Source organism: Amblyraja radiata, chromosome 2, assembly GCF_010909765.2.
Source record: "Amblyraja radiata isolate CabotCenter1 chromosome 2, sAmbRad1.1.pri, whole genome shotgun sequence".
Classification (NCBI taxonomy): domain Eukaryota; kingdom Metazoa; phylum Chordata; class Chondrichthyes; order Rajiformes; family Rajidae; genus Amblyraja; species Amblyraja radiata.
The window spans coordinates 24,008,220-24,028,648 of NC_045957.1; the positions used below are offsets into that span (position 1 = coordinate 24,008,220).

The window sequence follows — 20,429 nt, forward strand, 5'->3', positions numbered from 1 at the left end:
GAGGGAGCGATAGATCAGCCATGATTGAATGGCAGACTTGATGGGCCAGATGGCCTAATTCTACTCTTATCACTTATGACATGACCTTATGACCTATTTCCCCAGGGTGGAAATGTCCAACACTAGAAGGCATAGCTATCAGGTGAGAGGAAGAAAGTTCAATGGAGATGCGCTGAGCAAGTTTTTTTTTAGAGAGTACTGGGGGCCTAGAATGCATTGCCAAGGATGGTGGTGGAGGCAAATACGATAGTGTATTTTAAGAAACTTTTAGATAGGCACATGTGAGTGCAGGAAATGGAGGGATCTGGATCATGAGACAGATTTTTTTAAAGTGATAATGGAAACTCAGTTGTATGCTGATAGAAGTAAAAGCACAGACCAAGGAAGTGTCAGTCAGGCTGTTAACAACTTACCAAATTCAAGAAAAGCGTAAGGTCTTGATACCAGCTGGATTTTAGCAACCTCAAAGGAAGAAGCAAACTCCATTCCAAGTTCCTCTAGGAAACAATACGCCATTGTTGTAGGATAATAGCTACAGCAGATGGTCATGTAGGCAACACCCTGTGAAGAAGTAAAACTGGAAGAGAAGAAATTACATACATGTCATTAAGCTGAAAAGGATGCAAATAAAGATTTACAAGGATGTTACTGCATCTGGAGGGTTGGAGTTATCAGGAAAGGCAGTACAGGCTATGTCTTTGTCCAAGGAAGCAGTGTTGCACAATGTTTAATTTAGTTTTAGGACATAAAGTGCTGGAGCAAATCAGCGGGTCAGGTAGCATCTCTGTGGAGCATGGATAGATGCCGTTTCGGGTGGGGACCCTTCTTCATACCCATTTTCTCCAGAAATGCAGCCTGCTGAATTACTCCAGCATGTTGTGTCCTCTTATGTAAACCAGCATCTGCAGTTCCTTATTTCTGCATTCTTAATTTAGTTTCAGTTCAGAGATACAGCATAAAACAGGCCCTTTGGCCTGCTGAGTCCATGCCGATCGTCGATCATCAATTCACACTAGCTCTATGTTATCCCATTTTACAGAGGCCAATTAACCTGCAAATACGTGTCTTTTTTAGTGTGTGGTAGGGGGGGTGAAAGGGAACTGGAGCATCCGGTGGAAACTCATGTAGTAAAGGGGCTGTCCCACTTGGACCTAATTGGCGAGTTTAGAAGAGTTTGAAAAAATGACATGTAGAAGGCCTCCTTCGACCTCCTTCGATTATGTTGAAGACCAGCTACGACTAGCGATGTCCATGGTGACCTTTTTTTACTCGCAGGCATTTTTGAATATATTGAAAAAACGCCGCGATCCAGCTGAGCCCTCGAGTACGCGGAGACCACTCTCGAGCATGAAGGAGAGTTACGAAGACCTCCTACGACCTCGTGTCGACCAAGTATATGTTGAGGGCAAACTCGCCAGAACTCACGGATTAGGCCGCCCAAGTGGGACAGGCCTTTTACAGGGAGAACGCGCAAACTCCAAAGACAACACCCGAGATCTCCAGCGCTGTGAGGCAAAACAAAAAGTGCAGGAAACACTCAGTAGGTCAGGCAGCATCTATGAAAAACGAAACAAGTGTTCTGTTTGTCTCTCCACCAATGCTGCTTGACCTTTGGCGTATTTCCAGCATTTTCTGATTTTTATTTTAGATTCCCAGCATGTGCACTTTTATGATTTGTACAAAATTAAGACTTTCATTCATGTCTCTTTTGACCCATGTTTATTTTCATTCATGTGAATTATGGTATAAAGCACAGACCAGCACTATAACATTAATGTCACACTATTCAACTCCCCATCAAACAACAAGCTCTCCATCCCAGGAACCAGTTTAGTGAAACTTCATTTGTAGGAAGGAACTACAGTTGCTGGTTTAATCCACCGGGTGGTGCCAGCAATGGCTGCCTCACCAACAGTCTGCCTGTCCCTTCTTTCTTTGTGTTTTAATAGTATGTGATAAATGTATGTTTTTAGTGATCTTTAGCTTGTTTTATGTGGGAGGTGGGGGTTGGGGGAAACTTTTTCTAATCTCTTACCTCAATGGAGATGCAATTTTTTTCCGTATCGTATCTCCTTCCGTACTGCGGCCTAACATCGAGGAGTTGGCGGCCTTTGCTGGAGGCCAATTTTTGAGAGTGCCACCGCGGGTTCCTGCGGGACTTTAACATTGTGGAGCCCGTGATCCGTTTGCCCGGGATCGATCTCGGAGCTCCACCGTGGGTGCTTGCGGATTTAACATCATGGAGCTCGCGGTCTCTGGTCAGAGACCGACTTCGGGAACTCCAAGCCGCAGGAGTTTTGACCGCCCTGACGTGGGAGCTTCAACCGCCCCGACGGATGGTTCGACTGCCCCGACACGAGAGAATAAAGAGGAAGAAGATTGGACTTTTTTGCCTTCCATCACTGTGAGGAATGTGGGGAATCCGCTGTGGTGGATGTTTATGTTAACTTTTATGTCGTTGTGTGTCTTGTTGCTTTTTTTTCGTATGGCTGTATGGTAATTCATATATCACTGTACCTTAATTGGTACATGTGACAATAAAAGACCTTTGAAAATTTTGAAACTTTTGAAACCAGAGATAGATACAAAAAGCTGGAGCAACTCAGCAGGTCAGACAGCATCTATGGAGAAAAGGAATAGGTGACGTTTATAGGTGCTGTCTGACCCGCTGAGTTACTCCAGCTTTTTGTATCTATCTTTAGTGAATCTTCACTCTACTTTTACTACGGACAGTATACTAATTAAAGAGACCAAAACAGAACACTATAGCCAAATGTGGTCTCACTGAGGTCATAAAGAATTGCATCTGCACTTGCCAGAGAGTGGATAACCAAATTTTGGACAAATTGCTGGAAACATTAAAAAAAATATCCACTAACATGCAGGCGAGAGTGAATTTTAGCTTTCTTTAATTTCAGAGCTGTGCAGCACTCCCTCTCACCTGATGGCTTGTGTTGGACATTTGTACTGGGGTAAAAAGGTTTTGAATGTCTACCCTATCTATTTATCTCATAACTTTATAAATCTCCCCTCAACCTCCGATGTTCCAGAGGAAGCAATCCAAGCTTATCCAAACTCTCTGTGTGGCTGAACCCTTCCAATCCAGACAGCATTCTGGTAAACCTCTTCGGCACCCTCTCCAAAGCTTCCACATCTTTCCTGTAATGGGGTAAGCAGAACTACACGCAATACTCTAAATAACCGTTAGCATTCACACTGAATGGGTCCCGTGGCATACTCACTGTATGTGAAGCTGATTGTTCTTCACCGTTCCACGGCCAGGAAATTGCCCCAGCATTTTGGACACAATCTTCAGATGCATTTTAGATTCTTGCAACTCTGTGCTGTATTCAAAGTCCGTGGAAGCAGAGAGCGGCAACCCATCCGTCACCCGAGCCACATAGGCAAACAGGATCATAGACATCGTGTTCCCTGGTATTCATTAAGGCCGCCGCTGAAAATTAAGGCAGAAATTAAATTGTAAAATAGTGCAAATACTGCTGAAAGCCAAGTTGATCAGATCACAGAAAAACAGAAATGCACATGCTGGTTTACAAAACAGGACACAAAGTGCTGGAGTAACTCAGCAGGTCAGGCAGTAGTGTGCAGAAGGGTGTCAACCTGAAATTTCACCTATTCATGTTCTCCAGAAATGCTGCCTGACCCGCTGAGTTACTCCATCATTTTGATCAGGTAACATCTGTGTAGAGATTTAATGATTTAGATCATTGACCTTTGATCAGAAATGGGAAGTAAAAGTGTTTTGAGATGGGAAGGAAAGAACGAACATGTCAAAGAGTGGTAGAATGGAGGTACAATTAAATGTCAAAAGCAGATAATGGGTGCATGGTAAAAATAAATAATAGATGCTTCACAAGGAGCTGCAAATGGCATTAGTAGACTAATTATTTAAAATTACTGAACTCAATGACTAGACCAGATGGATATAACGAGCACAAAAAATGAAATGGTTTTTCTCAAGGGATTATCGATCGGGTGAAATCGTTTCAAACTATTTCTTTTTAAAATGGAAACACATCGAATTGCAGATGCTGGTTTACAAAAAAAGTTTAGTTCAGTTTTGTTTATTGTCACGTGTATCGAGGTACAATGAAAATTGCTTGCTATCCAGTCAGCGGAAAGTCTATACATGATTACAATCGTGGTGTTGCACAGTGTACACATACAGGATAAAAGGTTTAAACGAGTGGAGCGATTGCAATGAATGATTGCAGATCTACTTCAGGGACCAGCACGCAGAGTCACCTGGAGTGGGTGCCATCTTGTATACTGACAAAAAGTCGGCATTGTCAGTAAAAATAATCAAATGTAATAAATGTAATTCGAGGAACACCTGCAGCTCCTCTCCACAGTAGGGGTGGAATCAAACTGCATTCTCCATTTTAGGGAGCCGTAATATTCATATTGAAATAGAACCCTTTTAACATAACACATTACTAGAGTATGATCGGACAAAACTTGACACAAAACCACTTAATAAGACACAAGTACTGGAGTAACTCATCGGGTCAGGAAGAATCCCTGAAGATCATGAATAGGCGACGTTTCAGGTCTGGGACCTTCTTCGGACATTTTTAAATTACATTTTTTTAATGCTTTACTGGGAGTGTGAGTTGTTAGAAAGAGTGCTAGATGCCCAGGGGTGGAGTTGGCAAACCTCTTGGTCGAATACTTCCGTTTGCATGTTAAAGGTGCTCTCACGGTGTTGAAACAAGGATGGGGGTTTACAAAGAGAGGATGCAAAGTGCTGGAGTAACTGCAGATCAGGCAGCATCTCTGATAAACAAGGAGAGGTGATGTTTTGGGTTAGGAAGGCAGGGCGGCCAACATTGGGTGAGTGTTGGGAGTGAGAAATTGCGAGTGACCAAGCCCGAGGGAGCGTAGAAGTGAGGGGGGAGGGTGTGGGATGAGGGTGCCTCCCCTCCTATGATACGGAGCTTTTGCATTTTTCAGCTTGAAATTGTGCAATCTGGTGCATATTGTAGGGAGTCTTTTAAGTTACACTTGAATGCAATATTTATGCTTTAAATTGGATTAGCTATAAGGTTGGACTAAATTACATTCCTAATTACATTCCACAGTAGAGCCAGGCTCTGAGCAACAGGTGCAGCACATGAATGATCTTAGTGTATTCATGTATGGAAATCAGATTATAATCAAGCACTTGGCCCATGTTGACCTTCCTGGGTCTCTCTGCACACTGGTACTACTCCTGACCCCAATTGCATACCTTCTCTCATTCCTGACCCTGAGTCCAGCCTTACACCTGGCCCCCTATTCTACCCTGATCATAGCTGCTTACCTGCTTAGGTTCCCAGTGCTGAACACTCCCATTGTCCCAGCTTTGACTGCACACCTAGTACTATTCCAGACCTTGACTCTGGTTGAACACTTGGCCTTGCTCCTAGCCCCTCTGCACTGACAATATATCTGACCCACATGTGAAGCCCCATATCTGACCCCCTAGACTTAACCTATTACGTTCAAGTCCACAAGTGCTTACCTAATGCGGTAATCTTTTATGGGGCACTTCCCGGACCAAATTTTGTATAACAACATTTGCTACATCCATTGGCTTCCTTGTTATCTAACATGCTAGTTACTTTGTCAAATAAGTCATCAATTGGTTGAACACAATTTCTCATCCATAAAATTATACCCACTCAGCTGTATAAGTATTCTGTTACCATTTCCTTCATTTTCACCCCCAATATTTTCAGTATTTGCTGTCTTCCCTCAGCTGGGACTTTTCCGAAATGCAAAGCCCAATAACAATATATATTTAAGCAATAATATTCTATTTAATGTGATCTTGAGAGTACATAATATATTCTGCAGTATTCATAAAACAACAATGATAAAAAGAAGGTACACAAAATTGCTGGGGAAACTCAGCGGGTGCAGCAGCATCTATGGAGCGAAGGAAATAGGCGACGTTTCGGGCCGAAACCCTTCTTCAGATAAAAAGATCTTTGTTTTGATTGCTCCTACCAACATGCATACATTATTATAGTACAGTTAATATGGACTGAGGGCAAATTTTTGTTCCAATGCTCCCCATTCCCAATTACTTTTACATTGAAGTGATTGAAATCCAAGTGAAGTTTAAATGGCATCAGAAAAATAAAACCTCCGGAATGGATGATATTCATTACGTGGTTGGTTGGAGTCAGTATCAGCACAATTACTATATTAAACTTTGAATCTTCAGATGTCCTGGTTCAAGCAAAACTAAAGACAAATAATCACCTCCCCACACATTCCCCTGCAAGTATCTCTGTCACTCCTTTAAAATATGCTCCTTCTTTGAACAAGCTCTTAAACATCGCATCTGAATCAGTTTCTATCTGATTACACTCCTTGAGGATGTTCATCTAGTGTTCAATTAATAAAACGAGACTGGGGACATTTCTATTCAACCTGTCAAAGGAATTTGGGTGGGGGTTTAGAAATAGTCAGTGAGGTAAACAAACATAATAGTTGAGTGGCAAATGACAATAGTGCTACCTTCCCAATATTTAACTGAAGGAAATAATGGGTTATCGGGGCTGTATGTTGTGACAGACAGCCTGACACCTTGCATGTCATTTAATTATTACACTTATCCCATCCCCCTGGATATTCCGGATTAATAAATTAAGATTTTGTTAACTAATTACAAATCGGGCTAATTACAAATCAATAACATTAGCCAACTCCGAAACACGAAGCACTGAGTATTGGGATCCAGACATCACGGACAACTGGCCTCAGTTCCCCGCTCACATCTGGCAGTGCTCTCCGTCTGAACCAAGGGCCGCGGAGCGCTTTTGAAAGTGGGGGGCTTGAGCGATCACTGATCACTGGCCTTGGGGCACCTGGCGAGGCAGTAGAGCGACTGAATTTTTGAAATTTGATTTTTTAAATCATGTTTTAGTGCATTGTAGAAGTATGATTTCAATGTTTTTTGTTTGAAGTATTTTTAAGAGGTAACTTTTTAAGGGGTAACTTTTTCCACACAAAGGGTGGTAGATGTATGGAACAAGCTGCCAGAGGAGGTAGTTGAGGCAGGGACTATCCCAACATTCAAGAAACAGTTAGACTGATACATGGATAGGGCAGGTTTGGAGGTATGGACTAAAAGCAGGTACTGTAGCTGGGACATGTTGGCGGGTGTGGGCAGGTTTTCACACTGTTTTCACACTGTATCACTCTATGACTACATTATACCTCCACCATGCATGAATGCTTCAAAATTAAGTGGTCGAGTTTTATTGCCATATACTCAAGCATAGAAACATAGAAAATAGGTGCAGGAATAGGCCATTCGGCCCTTCGAGCCAGCATTGCCATTCAATATGATTCATCAAAAACCAGTACCTCTTTCCTGTTTTTTACCCATATCCCTTGATTTCACTAGCCCCAAGAACTAAATGTAACTCTCTCTTGAAAACATCCAGTGAATTGGCCTCCACTGCCTTCTGTGGCAGAGAATTCCACAGATTCACAACTCTCTGGGTGAAGAAAGTTTGACCTCATCTCAGTCCTAACTGGCCTACCCTTTATTCTTAAACTGTGACCCCTGGTTCTGAACTCCCCCAACATCGGGAACATTTTTCCTGCAGTTACAGTAAGTGAGAATCTAGCAGGCAAGAAGGATGCTTTCTCCAACCACTCCCATTTGCAGGCCACTATCTTCCACCGTTTCTACCCAGTGCTTGGTACCTACTTCCAGCAGCCACTGATTGTCCTCCGGGATGCACCGAGCCGCAGCCTGATGCATGCCAGTCACCAGGGCGAATTCGGCACAGAGACTCTCATGGCCACAGCGCAACGCTTCCGACGCCTCCGACGGCCCGGGACTCTTGACTAAGGCTGCTCCATGGCCGGAGTTGCAGCAAGCGACTTGCCAGCCCAGCAAACACTCGCAAGCCCCCGCCGTTGCTTCAGCTTCTATCCCTCCCTCCGCCCTGGCTCTCCAACACCCACAAGCAGGTTGCTCAGAGCACAGCAGTGCCTCGTCCAAAGCCGGTGATATTTAAACAGGTCTAGCCCGGTCCGTGTCTTTCAATGTTAATTTGCATGGGGACATGGTTTGGAGCTGAGTCTTGTCAACAGACGCGCACACAAGTAGTTGATATTAGTTTTGAAATTCTCGTTGATCACAGAGTGTGAGAAATTCTGTGATCGGTGTGAGAGCATGAGAATTGGGTGAAATGCGAGAGTCTCACGCTCAATGCGTGAAAGTTGGCAGCTCTGGGAAGGGTCGGGAAGCTGAAGAAAGCTATCTATTAGATTAGATTTCCTTTATTGTCATTCAGACCTTTCGGTCTGAACGAAATGCTGTTCGACACAAAATGTTTCGCTTTTAGACACAGCTCCGGCTTCCTCACACATTCCAAAGACGAACAGGTTTGTGGATTAATTGGCTTTGGTAAAAATTGTCCATAGTGTGTTGGATAGAAGTAGTAATCGTTAATCGGTGCAGAATCAGTGGGCCTAAGGGTCAGTTTCTACGCTGTATCTCTAAACCAAACTAAATTAAAGTATAATAAATGTTGTACTTATCATTACTGCATGTACACTGTTTACTCTGTGAACTTCATGTGAACTGAACATTTTATTGCTCCCTGGTGCATGACACTAAACTAACCTGGATCTGAATCTAAACAAGATTGGTAAGATGCAGCAGCCATTAATTATGTAGAAATAATAGAGAAACAAGGAACTGCAGATGCTGGCTAACAAAAACATACACCAAGTGCTGGAGTAACTCTGCGTATCATGCAGCATTTCTGGAGAATATGGATAGGTGGCGTTTTGGGACGGGGTCCTTCTTCCGACTGAAATGACAGAAACTGGCTTTAAAAAAAGGGGCAGACGTGTTCTAACTATTCGTTAATACGTGACGTTTATGAAAGAAAGGGGAGGAGAGAAGGAACAATGGCAATTTATATTATGGAACAGCTGCAGTTTTGGAGATAGAGCCATGGATAAGGTAGATCTTTGGTAGACAGTCAGATACAGGATAAAGGGAATAACATTTAGTGCAAGATAAAGTCCGATTAAAGATAGTCCGAGGGTCTCCACTGAGGTAGTTGGTAGCTCAGGAACCCCGCTCAATAGTTGGTGATAAGATAGTTCAGTTGCCTGATAACAGCTGGGAAACTGTGCCTGAATCTGGAGGTGTGCGTTTTTCCGTACCTCTTGCCTGACGGGACAGGGGAGAAAGGTGGTAGCCAAAGAGCAGCAGGGTGTGAACTCAGCAGGTCAGGCAACATCTCTGGAGAACACAGATAGGTGATGTCTGCCTTACAATAGACAATATAGACAATAGTCTGCCTTACAATAGACAATATAGACAATAGGTACAAGAGTAGGCCATTTGGCACTTCAAACCAGCACCGTCATTCACTGTGATCATGGCTGATCATCCACATTCAATACCCCGTTCCAGCCTTCTCCCCATATCCCTTGGCTCCGCTATCTTTAAGAGCTCTAACTCTCGCTTGAAAGCATCCAGAGAATTGGCCCCCACGGCCTTCTGAGGCAGAGAATTACACAGATTAACAACTCTCTGGGTGCAAAAGACATTTCCACATCTCCGTTCTAGAAGGCTTATCTCTTATTCTTACGTGATTATGGAAATCCAAAAACCCGGGTTCGATCGTGACTACAGATGCTGTGCGTGTAGAGTTTGCATGTTTTCCCATGGATTTTTTTCCAGGTGCTCCAGTTTCCTCCCACATCCCAAAAACTCGCAGGTTTGTAGATTAGTTGACTTCAATAAATTGTCCCTATTGTGTGGGATAGAACTAGTGTGGACAGGTGATTGATGGTCGGTGTAGACTCAGTTGGTCAAAGGGCCTGTTTCCATGCAACATCTCTAAACAAAATTAAACTAAGGGTCCCGGCTTGAAATGTTGCCTATCATTTTTCTCCAAAGTTGCTGCCTGACCTGCTGAGTTACTCCAGCATTTTGTGTCTATCTTTAGTATAAACCAGCATCAGCAGTGTCTTGTTATTAAATGCTCAGCGAGTTTGGCCATGCAGTAATTATTACTTCAGATATTGCTTTTTTTTTACAAATGATGTCAGATACCAAGATCAATACAACTTATTAAACCATAATCACGTAACTGGCAAGTACATAAAGCAACTGTAAATGCTAAATAAGTCAAGCAAAATGTTCTTATCACCTGTGTCCACTTATTACCTACCAAGCTTTGTCCAGCCTCACTTCTGTCCCAGCTTTCTTTCCCCCCTCCTTCTACAATCAGTCTGCAAGAAGGGTCCCAACCTGAAATGTCACCTATCTATGTATTCCAGAGAAGCTGCCTGACCTGCTGAGTTAACCCAGCACTTTGCATTCTTATGGATGGTTGGCTTAAGGAGTGGCTTCAAAAGCATATATTATGCACTAATTTGCCTGATTTTATAAGCAAAATAATGCAAAAAGAGTAGCGATCTTTTGCATCTATTTTGCTTTGGGCTTCTATTTCTCAATATTTTTCCTCCGTAAACAATTAGAATTGACAACTTTGCAAGGAATGGGTCTGACTAATATCCATTGCACTCCCACTGACCCAGAGACAGCTTGACTTGACCTCCTCCCACTCTGCTTCCTACATGGACCCCATTCCATTCTCCCAGGTAAACTGGCACCTTCACAATTGTTCCACACCACTGTTTTCAAGAGATCTTTTTTATTACCATGGTTCCTCCTCCACAGTATATGACAGGGCTCTCAAATAACTTTATTCAGCCCCTCTACTCAAACAATTTCTTACCAATCTCTACAGATTTCTTACCAATTTTGGCTTTAGAGATACAGCACAGAAACCAGCCGTTCAGCCCACCGAGAACGTGGTGACCACTGATCACCCGTACACTAATTTACAGAAGCCAATTAACCTACAGCCCTACACCTCTCTGGACTCTGGGAGGAACCCGGTACACCCGGAGAAAACCCACGAGTACAAACTCTGTACAGATAGCAACCGTAGTCAGGTTCGAACCTGGGTCTCTGGCACTGTAACGCAGTGCCACTGTGCCGCCATAGGTGCACCATAGACACTTTCCTTGCAGCAAAGATAGGGGAAGAAACAGAACCTGACAAAATTATCATGCCATAGAGGTGCAGCTTATAGAGCTAGTGCCTACCAGTGCAGAGATCTGGGTTCGATTCTGACCCCGGGTGCTGGAGTTATAACGTTTTCTCTGTGACAACGTGGGATTCCTATGGGTGCTCCGGTTTCCTGCCACATCCCAAAGATGTGTAGGTTTGAAGGTTAATTGGCCCTCAATATATTACCCCTAGTGTCAAGTCAAGTCAAGTCACTTTTATTTCTATAGCACATTTAAAAAACAACATTGACCAAAGTACTTTACATTGGTGGAGGTACTAACGTTATACAACAGTGGTTCATAGATTAAGTACATACATAAATACATACATATAGCCCTCCCTCAGAGGACGTCAAGAAAGGCTTAAGAGTAAAGATGAGTTTTAAGTCTCGACATAAAGGAGTCGATGGAGGGGGCAGTTCTGATAGGAAGAGGGATGCTGTTCCACAATCTAGGAGCTGCAACCGCAAAGGCGCAGTCGCCCCTGAGCTTATGCCTAGACCGCGGGATGTTCAGTAACCCCAAGTCGGCCGATCTGAGGGACCTGGAGGTGGTGTGGTGGGTAAGCTGACTTTTGATGTAGGTGGGGGCAAGCCCGTTAAGGGCTTTGTAGACATAAAGAAGGATCTTGAAATTTATTCGGAACCATACAGGGAGCCAGTGGAGAGAGGCCAGAATCGGGGTGATGTGGTCACTTTTTTTGGTGCCCGTCAGGAGTCTCGCTGCGGCATTTTGGACCAGTCGCAGGTGGGACAGGGAAGATTGGCTGGTGCCAGTGTAAAGGGAGTTGCAGTAATCGAGGCGGGAGGAGATAAATGTGTGGATAATCTTTTCGAGGTCATCAAACTGGAGGAATTGTTTAATTTTAGCTATCGTCCAAAGCTGGAAGAAGCTAGCTTTTACCACGGTTGTTTGTCAAATTTCAAAGCTGAGTCAAATATCACGCCAAGGTTTTTGACGTGAGGTTTGAGTAATGGGGTAAGGCTTCCAAGGCCGCCTGCTATCATTTTGAATGAGTCCGAGGGGCCGAGAAAGATGACCTCAGACTTACTCTCGTTTAGTTGGAGGAAGTTCTGGGCCATCCAACACTTTATATCCTCGAGGCGGTGGATAAGGTTAAGTAGATTTGATCGTTTTTTGGGCTTCAGGAGGAGATAGAGTTGTGTATCGTCTGCATAGCAATGGAAGGAAATGCCGTGCCTTTGAATGACTTCGCCTAAGGGGAGCATATACAGGGAGAAGAGAATGTTTTCTCTTGTGTGTAGGGAGTGGATATGCAATAGAACTCGTGTAAGCAGGTGATCGATGGCCAGACTCCGTGGGCTGTTTCCCTGCCGTTTATCTAAACTCTAAAATGAAAAAAAGTATACAAAATTATGATAGGAGAGATAATAGAAAACCTTTATACATAACAGATTGACTACAACAAGAAGGAATAGGTTTAAGGTGAAGAATAAGAGACGATGATGAACCTTTTCACCCAGAGTCATTAGCGTCTGTTAGGCACAGCCAGAGTGGATGCTGTATCTGGACGGGCACTTTAATTAGGTTTAGGATTATTATTGCCATGTGTACCAAGGCAAAGCTTCACTCTACATGCTATCCAATCAAATCAGATCATACAGCATGTGAATACAATCAAGCCAAACTCGTACAATAGGCAGAGCAAACAGAAAGATACCGAGTGCAGAATATAGTTTGTAGCATTGTAGCATGTGTTAAAAAAAAGCTATAGAACTCTTTACTGCTCAATGTTATTAATGTAGATCCAGCAGTTTGTGTCATTTTTTTGTAAACCAGCATCTGCAGTTAATTGTTTCTATGTTTTAATGTAGATAGGTAATTGTTGGTCAGCATGGACATAATGGTCTGAAGGGCCTGATTGTATGCTGTATAATTCTGTACCTACGAGATTATATGGCAAGATTGTAAGAAGATATAGTCGCACATAAACACCAACAAGAACTGTTGGACTATGGCCTTTGTTCCACGAGTTGTACTTTCTATATAAGGACTCACCTCTCAGTTGCAATAAACTCAGGCTACATCCGCCTCCCTCAGTTTTGCATCCCTGCAGAAAACAGCAGTGGAGTTTCAACACTTTGCACCCCACCCGACCCTCCACCACTAGGTTATCTAATAGTTAGTTATCCCCAAATCATTCTCACATATCATATGTTGATTCCATGCATATAATGTTGTTGTTCAAGAATTGCTTGTCACATTGAGACCATGACTGCCAGACAGCCAAATCCTTTTGGATGCCCTCAGTTTCAGGAAGTGAACACCATCAGGTTCTTGAACCGACCTACACAACCCTAATCCTACTTCGTCAACGGAACACTAAAGACCACCTCTTACGTTATCTGAAGAAGGGTCCCAACTTGAAACGTCACCTGTCCATTCCCTCCGCAGATGCTGCCTGACCAGCTGAATTTCTCCAGCACTTTGAGTTTTACTCAAGATTCCAGCATCTGCAGTTCCCTGTGTCTCTCTAGCACTACCATGGACCTGTCTGTGTTCTGAACTAATGTTTTGCTTTTTGTAACAATACATCTTTTTTTCTTTTCACTGTAATGTATGCAACATTTATTCTTTTATGTGTTGTCTGAGTCTAGGTGCCTATGATGTTGCTGCAAGCAAAATGTTCATTGTACTTGTATTTCACAGTCTTTGTGCGTTTAACAATAGACTTGACTTGTGATATTAATAGTGTCACTTGAAATACAACAGCTGAGAAGCACAGAATGGAGTTATGTAAAATTACATTGACAATAAATTCGACTTGACCTGAGGTGGTTAAAAGCCCATGAGAACTCAACAATATTTTCTCCCCCACCAAACCTCAACCCTCTCCACAGAAGATTTACTTTCCCCCAGTTTAAAATCATTCAGCGGACTGACATTTGTCATTGTATTGGATAAATTGTATTGGATAAATCTCACCTATTGCCTCTTATTGACGCTTCATGGTGGCTGCACATGCGCCCTGGGGAGGCAGGCGGGGGCGTTCCGGAATCCTACGCATGCGCACTGTCCAACCTCAATACTGCGCATGCGCTCCCACCGCAGTGCCTGCTGGAGGTTGTAGTCCAATTCCGTTATAAACGTGGAGGGGTGTCGTCCCTGCACATGCGCCCTAGCGTGGGCGGGGAGACGGACGCTTCGGAACGCTGCGCGTGCGCTTTACCCGATCGCATCACTGCGCCGGTGCTGGCCGCCGCAATGCATGCTGGAGGTTGTAGTTCATGGACCCCGGCTGGCTGGCTGGCTGTCTGTCACAATACACAGCCCTGATAACCCATTGTCTCCTTTGGGCAGCATCCATGGAGCGAAGGGAAAGGTGACGTTTCGGGTCGAGCCGTCTTCAGGAAATGTAAAATGGTTCATTGTTGGCTTAGGGGAAGGAGACAACGAGGCATAGAAAAATAGAAAAATAGATGCAGGAGAAGGCCATTTGGCCCTTCATGGCTGATTATCTAAAATCAGAATGTTCAAGAAGGAACTGCAGATGCTGGAAAATCGAAGGTACACAAAAATGCTGGAGAAACTCAGCGGGTGCAGCAGCATCTATGGAGCGAAGGAAATAGGTAACGTTTTGGGCCGAAACGTTACCTATTTCCTTCGCTCCATAGATGCTGCTGCACCATCTAAAATCAGAATCCCGTTCCTGCTTTTTCCCCATATCCCCCGATTCCTTTAACCCTAAGAGCGAAATCTAACTTTCTCTTGATTACATCCAGTGAATTGCCCCCCACTGCCTTCTGTGGCAGAGAATTCCACAGATTCACAACTTTCTGGGCGAGGAAGTTTTTCCTCATCTCAGTTCTAAATAGCTGTGTTAAACTGTGACCCCTGGTTCTGGACTCCCCCAAAATCGGGAACATTTTTCCTACATCTAGCCTGTCCAAGGATATCCTCTCATCCTTCTAAATTCCAGCGAATACAAGCCCAGTCTACCCATTTGTTCATCATATGTCAGTCCCGCCACCCCGAGAATTATCCTCGTGAACCTACGCTGCACTCCCTCAAAAGCAATAATGTCCTTCCTCAATTTAGGAGACCAAAACCAGGGCTCTGTACAACTGCAGTAGGACCTCCTTGCTCCTAAACTCAAATCCTCTCGCAATGAAGGCCAACATGCCATTAGTTATCTTCACTGCCTGCTGTACCTGCATGCTTGCATGATTGATGTACAAGCACACACAGGTCTTGTTGCATCTCCCCTTCTCCTAATTTGACACCATTCAGATAATAATCTGCCTTCTTGTTTTCGTGCCACCAAAGTGGATAACCTCACATTTATCCACATTATACTGCATCTGCCATGCTTCTGCCCACTCACCCAACCTATCCAAGTCACCCTGCAGCCTCATAGCATCCTCATCGCAGCTCACACTGCCGCCCAGCTTTGTGTCATCCGCATACTAAGAGATGTCACATTTAATTCCCTCATCTAAATCGTTAATATATATTGTAAATAACTGGAGTCCCAGCACCAAGCCTTGCGGCACCCCACTAGTCACTGCCGGCCATTCTGAAAATTCCTACACTTTGCTTCCTGTCTGCCAACCCGTTCTCTATCCATGTCAATACCCTACCCCCAATACCATGTGCTCTCATTTTGCACATTAATCTCTTTAGTTTGTTTTATGTGGGTTGGGGGAAACTTTTTTTCATCTCTTACCTCGACGGAGATGCAATTTTTTTCCGTATTTTATCTTCGTCCGCATTACGGCCCAACATCGAGGAGCTGGCGGCCTCTGCTGGAGACCGACTCGGGAGCTCCACCCGCGGGAGCCTGTGGACTTTAACATCGTAGAGCTCATGGTCCCTGGTTAGAGACCGACTTCGGGAGCTCCAAGCCGCAGGGCTTCGATCATCCCGACGCGGGAGCTCCGACCGCCCCAACGCGGGGGCTTCGACCGCCGGCTATGGGAGCTTCAATCGCCCTGACTGCGGATGGTTCGACTGCCCTGACCGCGGGAGAATATGGAGGAAGAAGATTGGACTTTATTACCTTCCATCACAGTGAGGAATTTGGGGAATCCGCTGTGGTAGATATTTATGTTAACTTTTATGTAGTTGTGTGTCTTGTTGCTTTTTCTTGGTATGGCTGTATGGTAATTCGAGTTTCACTCTACTTTAATTGGTACATGTGACAATAAACTGACCTATGAACCTTTGAACATTAAAATGAATGAGAGGACAGTGAAACTAGTAGGAGAACCAGGGTGGGGGATGGATGGAGAGAGGGAACGGGTTATTTGGAGTTGGGGAAATCAAGATTCATACTGCTGGGATGTAAGCTGCCCAAGTGAAATATGAGTTGCTGTTTCTCTGATTTGTGTTGGGCCTCACTCTGACAGTGGAGGAGGCCCAGGAAAGAAAGGTCAGTGGGTATGGGAAGGACAGCTAAAGTGTTTGGCGACCGGGAGATCGCTATACTTGGTCTCACTGATGTATAAGAGTCCACACCTGGAACAGCGGATACAGTAGATAAGTTTGGAGGAGGTGCAAGTGCCTCACCTGAAAGGAATGGTCCCCCCCCCCCCCCCCCCCCCACCCGGCTATTCCTCCTTCTCGCTGGAGCGCGCAAACTACATCCCCCAGCATACACTGCGGTGGGTGGTGCTGGCGCAGCGGTGCGATCGGGCAATGCGCATGCGCAAGGTTTCACAGAAGGTACAGAAGTTTCAAAACACGCATGACCAGACACAGCAACAGCTTCTTCCCTTCTGTTAACAGGCTTCTGGACTGTCCTTCCATAAGCTAGGGTACTGTCCATTTCCCTCAACCCCAATTCAGACATTGGACTTTGTCGGTGGAACTGATGCGTTACAATGCAGAGAACTACATTCTGCACCCTGTATCTTCCCCTTTAGTCTACCTATTGTACTTGAGTTTGACGATTGTATTTATGTATAGTATTATCTGATCTGTTTGGATAGCATGCAAAACAAATCTTTTCACTGTACCTCGGTATGTGTTACAATAATAATAAACCTAAACCCTCTCCCACCCCTCCACATTCATCTGAAGTAAAGGCAGAGAATGCTAATCGCAGAGACAACGTTCCAGATTAGTAAACACAAATCACAAATGCATGATTTTTGAGTAAAAAACACAAAATGCTGGAGTAACTCGGCAGGTCTGACAGCATCTCTGGCGAACAAGGACACGTGACGGTATGGATCGGGACCCTTCTTCAGATTCAATTGAACATTATTGAAGAGCATTGGAGGTGGCTTGGATGTAGATTGGAAGGAACTGGAAAAGGGGCTAAGGGACAGAAGGTGTTTGGAGATGAGTTCTGTGGGAGCAGGAGCAGGCAGATACAATGGGTCTGCCAGGGCAGTCTTGTTTGTGGATTTTGGGAGAGCAATAGAAGCAGGATTGAGGAACAATAGATTGCGGGACTGAGGAACAACAAGCTTGGAGGCTGTGGAAGGGAGATTGCCAGAGGTGACAAGATTGGTAACAGTCTGGGAGATGATGGCCTGGTATTCATCTATGGGTTCATGGTCAAGGGGTAAGTATGAGGAGGTGTCCAAGAGCTGGCGCTTTGCCTCTGCACGATAGACGCCAGCCTGCCAGACTACAGCAGCATCTGCCTTGTCTGCGGGTTTGATAACAATATTTGCATTGTTACGAAATGAGCAGATGGCTGTACGTTCAGATGGGATTAGACTGGAATGGATAGGAGAATGAAAGAGTTAAAACAGTTGATGTTGCACTAGAAATATAAGTTAGAAATATAAATATCAAGAGAGAATAGAAGGCCAGTAGGGGGAGACCATGAGGTGGAGGAATGTTGAATGTTGCAGGTATGTCTGAAGGAAGCTCATGTCCTGAAACTTCAGCTATCCATATTCTCCACAGATGCTCCCCGACCCACTGAATTGGCACATTGTTTTGCTGCCAAATTAATGTTTGCAGATGAGACTAACATTGGCGGTATGTGGAGAGTGGAGAAAGTTGTGGAGAAAGATTGTTTAGTTGTCAATTATATCCTTATTTGAAGCAGCTTAACATTGCCTGGAAATGCAATACAAAGATAATATATAACACACAAAAAAAACAATAAATTAATAACCCCAATACTATTGCAAAAAAAACCGTGAAGTCTTTGGTGTGAAAGACTTCAGTGCAGTGTAGGTTCACAAGGTTAATTCCCGGGATGACGGGACTGTCATGTGTTGATAGATTGGAGTGGCTGGGCTTGTATACTCTTAAATTTAGAAGGATGAGAGGCAATCTTATTGAAACATATAAGATTATTAAAGGTTTGGACACACTAGAGGCAGGAAATATGTTCCCAAAGTTGGGGGAGTCCAGAACCAGGGGCCATAGTTTAAGAATAAGTGGTAAGCCATTTAGAACAGAGATGAGGAAAAACGTTATCACACAGAGAGTTGTGAATGTGTGGAGGGCAGTGGAGGCTGGTTCTCTGGATGCCTTCAAGAGAGAGTTAGATAGAGCTCTTAAGGATAGTGGAGTTAAGGGATATGGAGGGAAGGCAGGAACGGGGTACTGATTGTGGATGATCAGCCATGATCTCATTGAATGGCGGTGCTGACTCGAAGGGCCGAGTAGCCTACTCCTGCAACTGTTCTCTATTGTCTATTGTCTAAAGACATTGTCACAGATCAAGAGTGTTTCATTGCCATATTCACAGACAACGCTAGCCCTTGACATTTCCACCTTGGGAAAAAGACTCTGATTGTCTACACTATCCATATCTCTAATCATTTTATAAACTTTGTTCAGGTTTCCCCTCAGCCTCTGACACTCCAGCGAAAACCTTCAAGTGTCAAGAGAGTTTAATTGTCATATATACTGACAGCAGAACAATGACGATCTTGTATATTGCATCTTAACAGGCCCGTGAACACAATGCACACAGATAAAATACACAAAATAATTACTCAATTAATATTCTAAATACTAGTGCAAAAAAAAATGGTCGTTCATATCAAAGATCAAGAGTGTGTTTGATTGTCATATGTACCAGGGCAGGACCAATGAAATTCTTACTTGCTGCAACTTTACAGGCTTATAAATGCAATAATACACATAATATATAACAAACAAGAAGTACAATAAATTAATAACCTTCATGCAAAAACGCAAATCTGTAGTGCTACCACAGACTGTCCAGAAAAGTTCATGGTTGCTGAGGTTAGTGTTGTGTCATGTTCAAGAGCTGTTCTTGAAATAGGGGGGGGGGGGGGGGGGGGGGGGGGGGGGGGGGGGGGGGGGGTCATAGTTCTCAGGCTCCTGTATCTTGTTGCCAATGGTAGCAGTGAGATGAGTGTGGCCGGGGTGGTGTAAGTCTTTGATGATATTCAACAGTGTTTAATTGCCAGGCCTGAGCAATGGAATTCTAACTTGCTACGACTCTTGAACCTGGAGGTCAGGGTTCTCAGGCTCCTGCATCTTTTTACCAAAGATGAGAGCAGGGCAATGACGGTGTAGATCTTTGATAATATCAGCTGCCTTCTTGATGCAGCACCTCCTGAGGATCCCATGGATACTGACCATCTCTACCATCCATGAGATCCTCAGGAGGTGCTGCATCAAGAAGTGGGCATGGAAGGCATTGAGTAGAGATCACCCTTCCTTGTTGTCGGTGATGGTCTTCAGGCCCTACCACGGTTGCCTGACATCTGCTTGATTGAATAGAGCTTGTTTGAAGAACATTTGAGCACTGGCTGAATATAAAAACCTGACAAAATAAGTACTTGCAGTGCTGGAGTAACTCAGCGGGTGAGGCAGCATCTCTGGAGAGCTTGGGTAGGTAATGTTTCATATCCTGAAACGCGAGTCTGAAGAAGGGTCCCGATCCGAAATGTCACCTATCCATGCTCTCTAGGGACGTTGCCTGACCTGCTGAGTTCCTCCAGCACTTTGTGTCTTTTTTTGTATTTGCAGTTCCTTGTTTCTAAAGCAAGAACTCATTTAGTGCTTCATGTATCTGCATTATTTTCCTTTTTCAATTAGAACCCATACCTCCATCCAACCACCCTTTCTACTTCCTGTCTACCCTCACCTCCTTCCCCACCTCCTTCCCATCACCTACTACAATGCCCCCACTTCCTTCCCCACTGCCTTCCCCACCACCTCCTTCCCCTTCAACCCTGTCCATACCACCCCGACTCCATGCCCACCTCCGCCCCAATCTTCTTCCCATCACCTACTCCACTGCCCCCACTACCATCCCACCACTTTCACTCCCGCCACCTTCCCCACCATCCCCTCCTCCTTCCCCACCAACCCCGGCCATACAACCCCACTCCCAT

At 44.4% G+C, this 20,429-nt stretch overlaps 1 protein-coding gene across 4 annotated transcripts in view; it reads right to left on the minus strand.

The window, feature by feature from the left end:
* The window catches only part of sec22c (SEC22 homolog C, vesicle trafficking protein), a 31,819-nt gene extending 17,667 nt beyond the window's left edge, over positions 1-14,152 (minus strand). For 2 of the 4 annotated variants that reach the window (XR_004415696.1, XM_033043254.1), the window contains exons 1-3: positions 14,074-14,152; positions 3,243-3,454; positions 414-577 (exon numbers count right to left, since the gene is read on the minus strand). Coding sequence is in view for 3 of the 4 variants with exons in the window: in XM_033043254.1 (XP_032899145.1) it covers positions 414-577; positions 3,243-3,424 (346 nt within the window). In the remaining variant the exon portion in view is untranslated. Of the gene's footprint in view, positions 1-413; positions 578-3,242; positions 3,455-5,684; positions 5,725-13,146; positions 13,199-14,073 lie in introns of those variants that run through there. The other 2 variants (XM_033043261.1, XM_033043273.1) reach the window with 2 other exon arrangements.
* Positions 14,153-20,429: the final 6,277 nt, after the last annotated feature.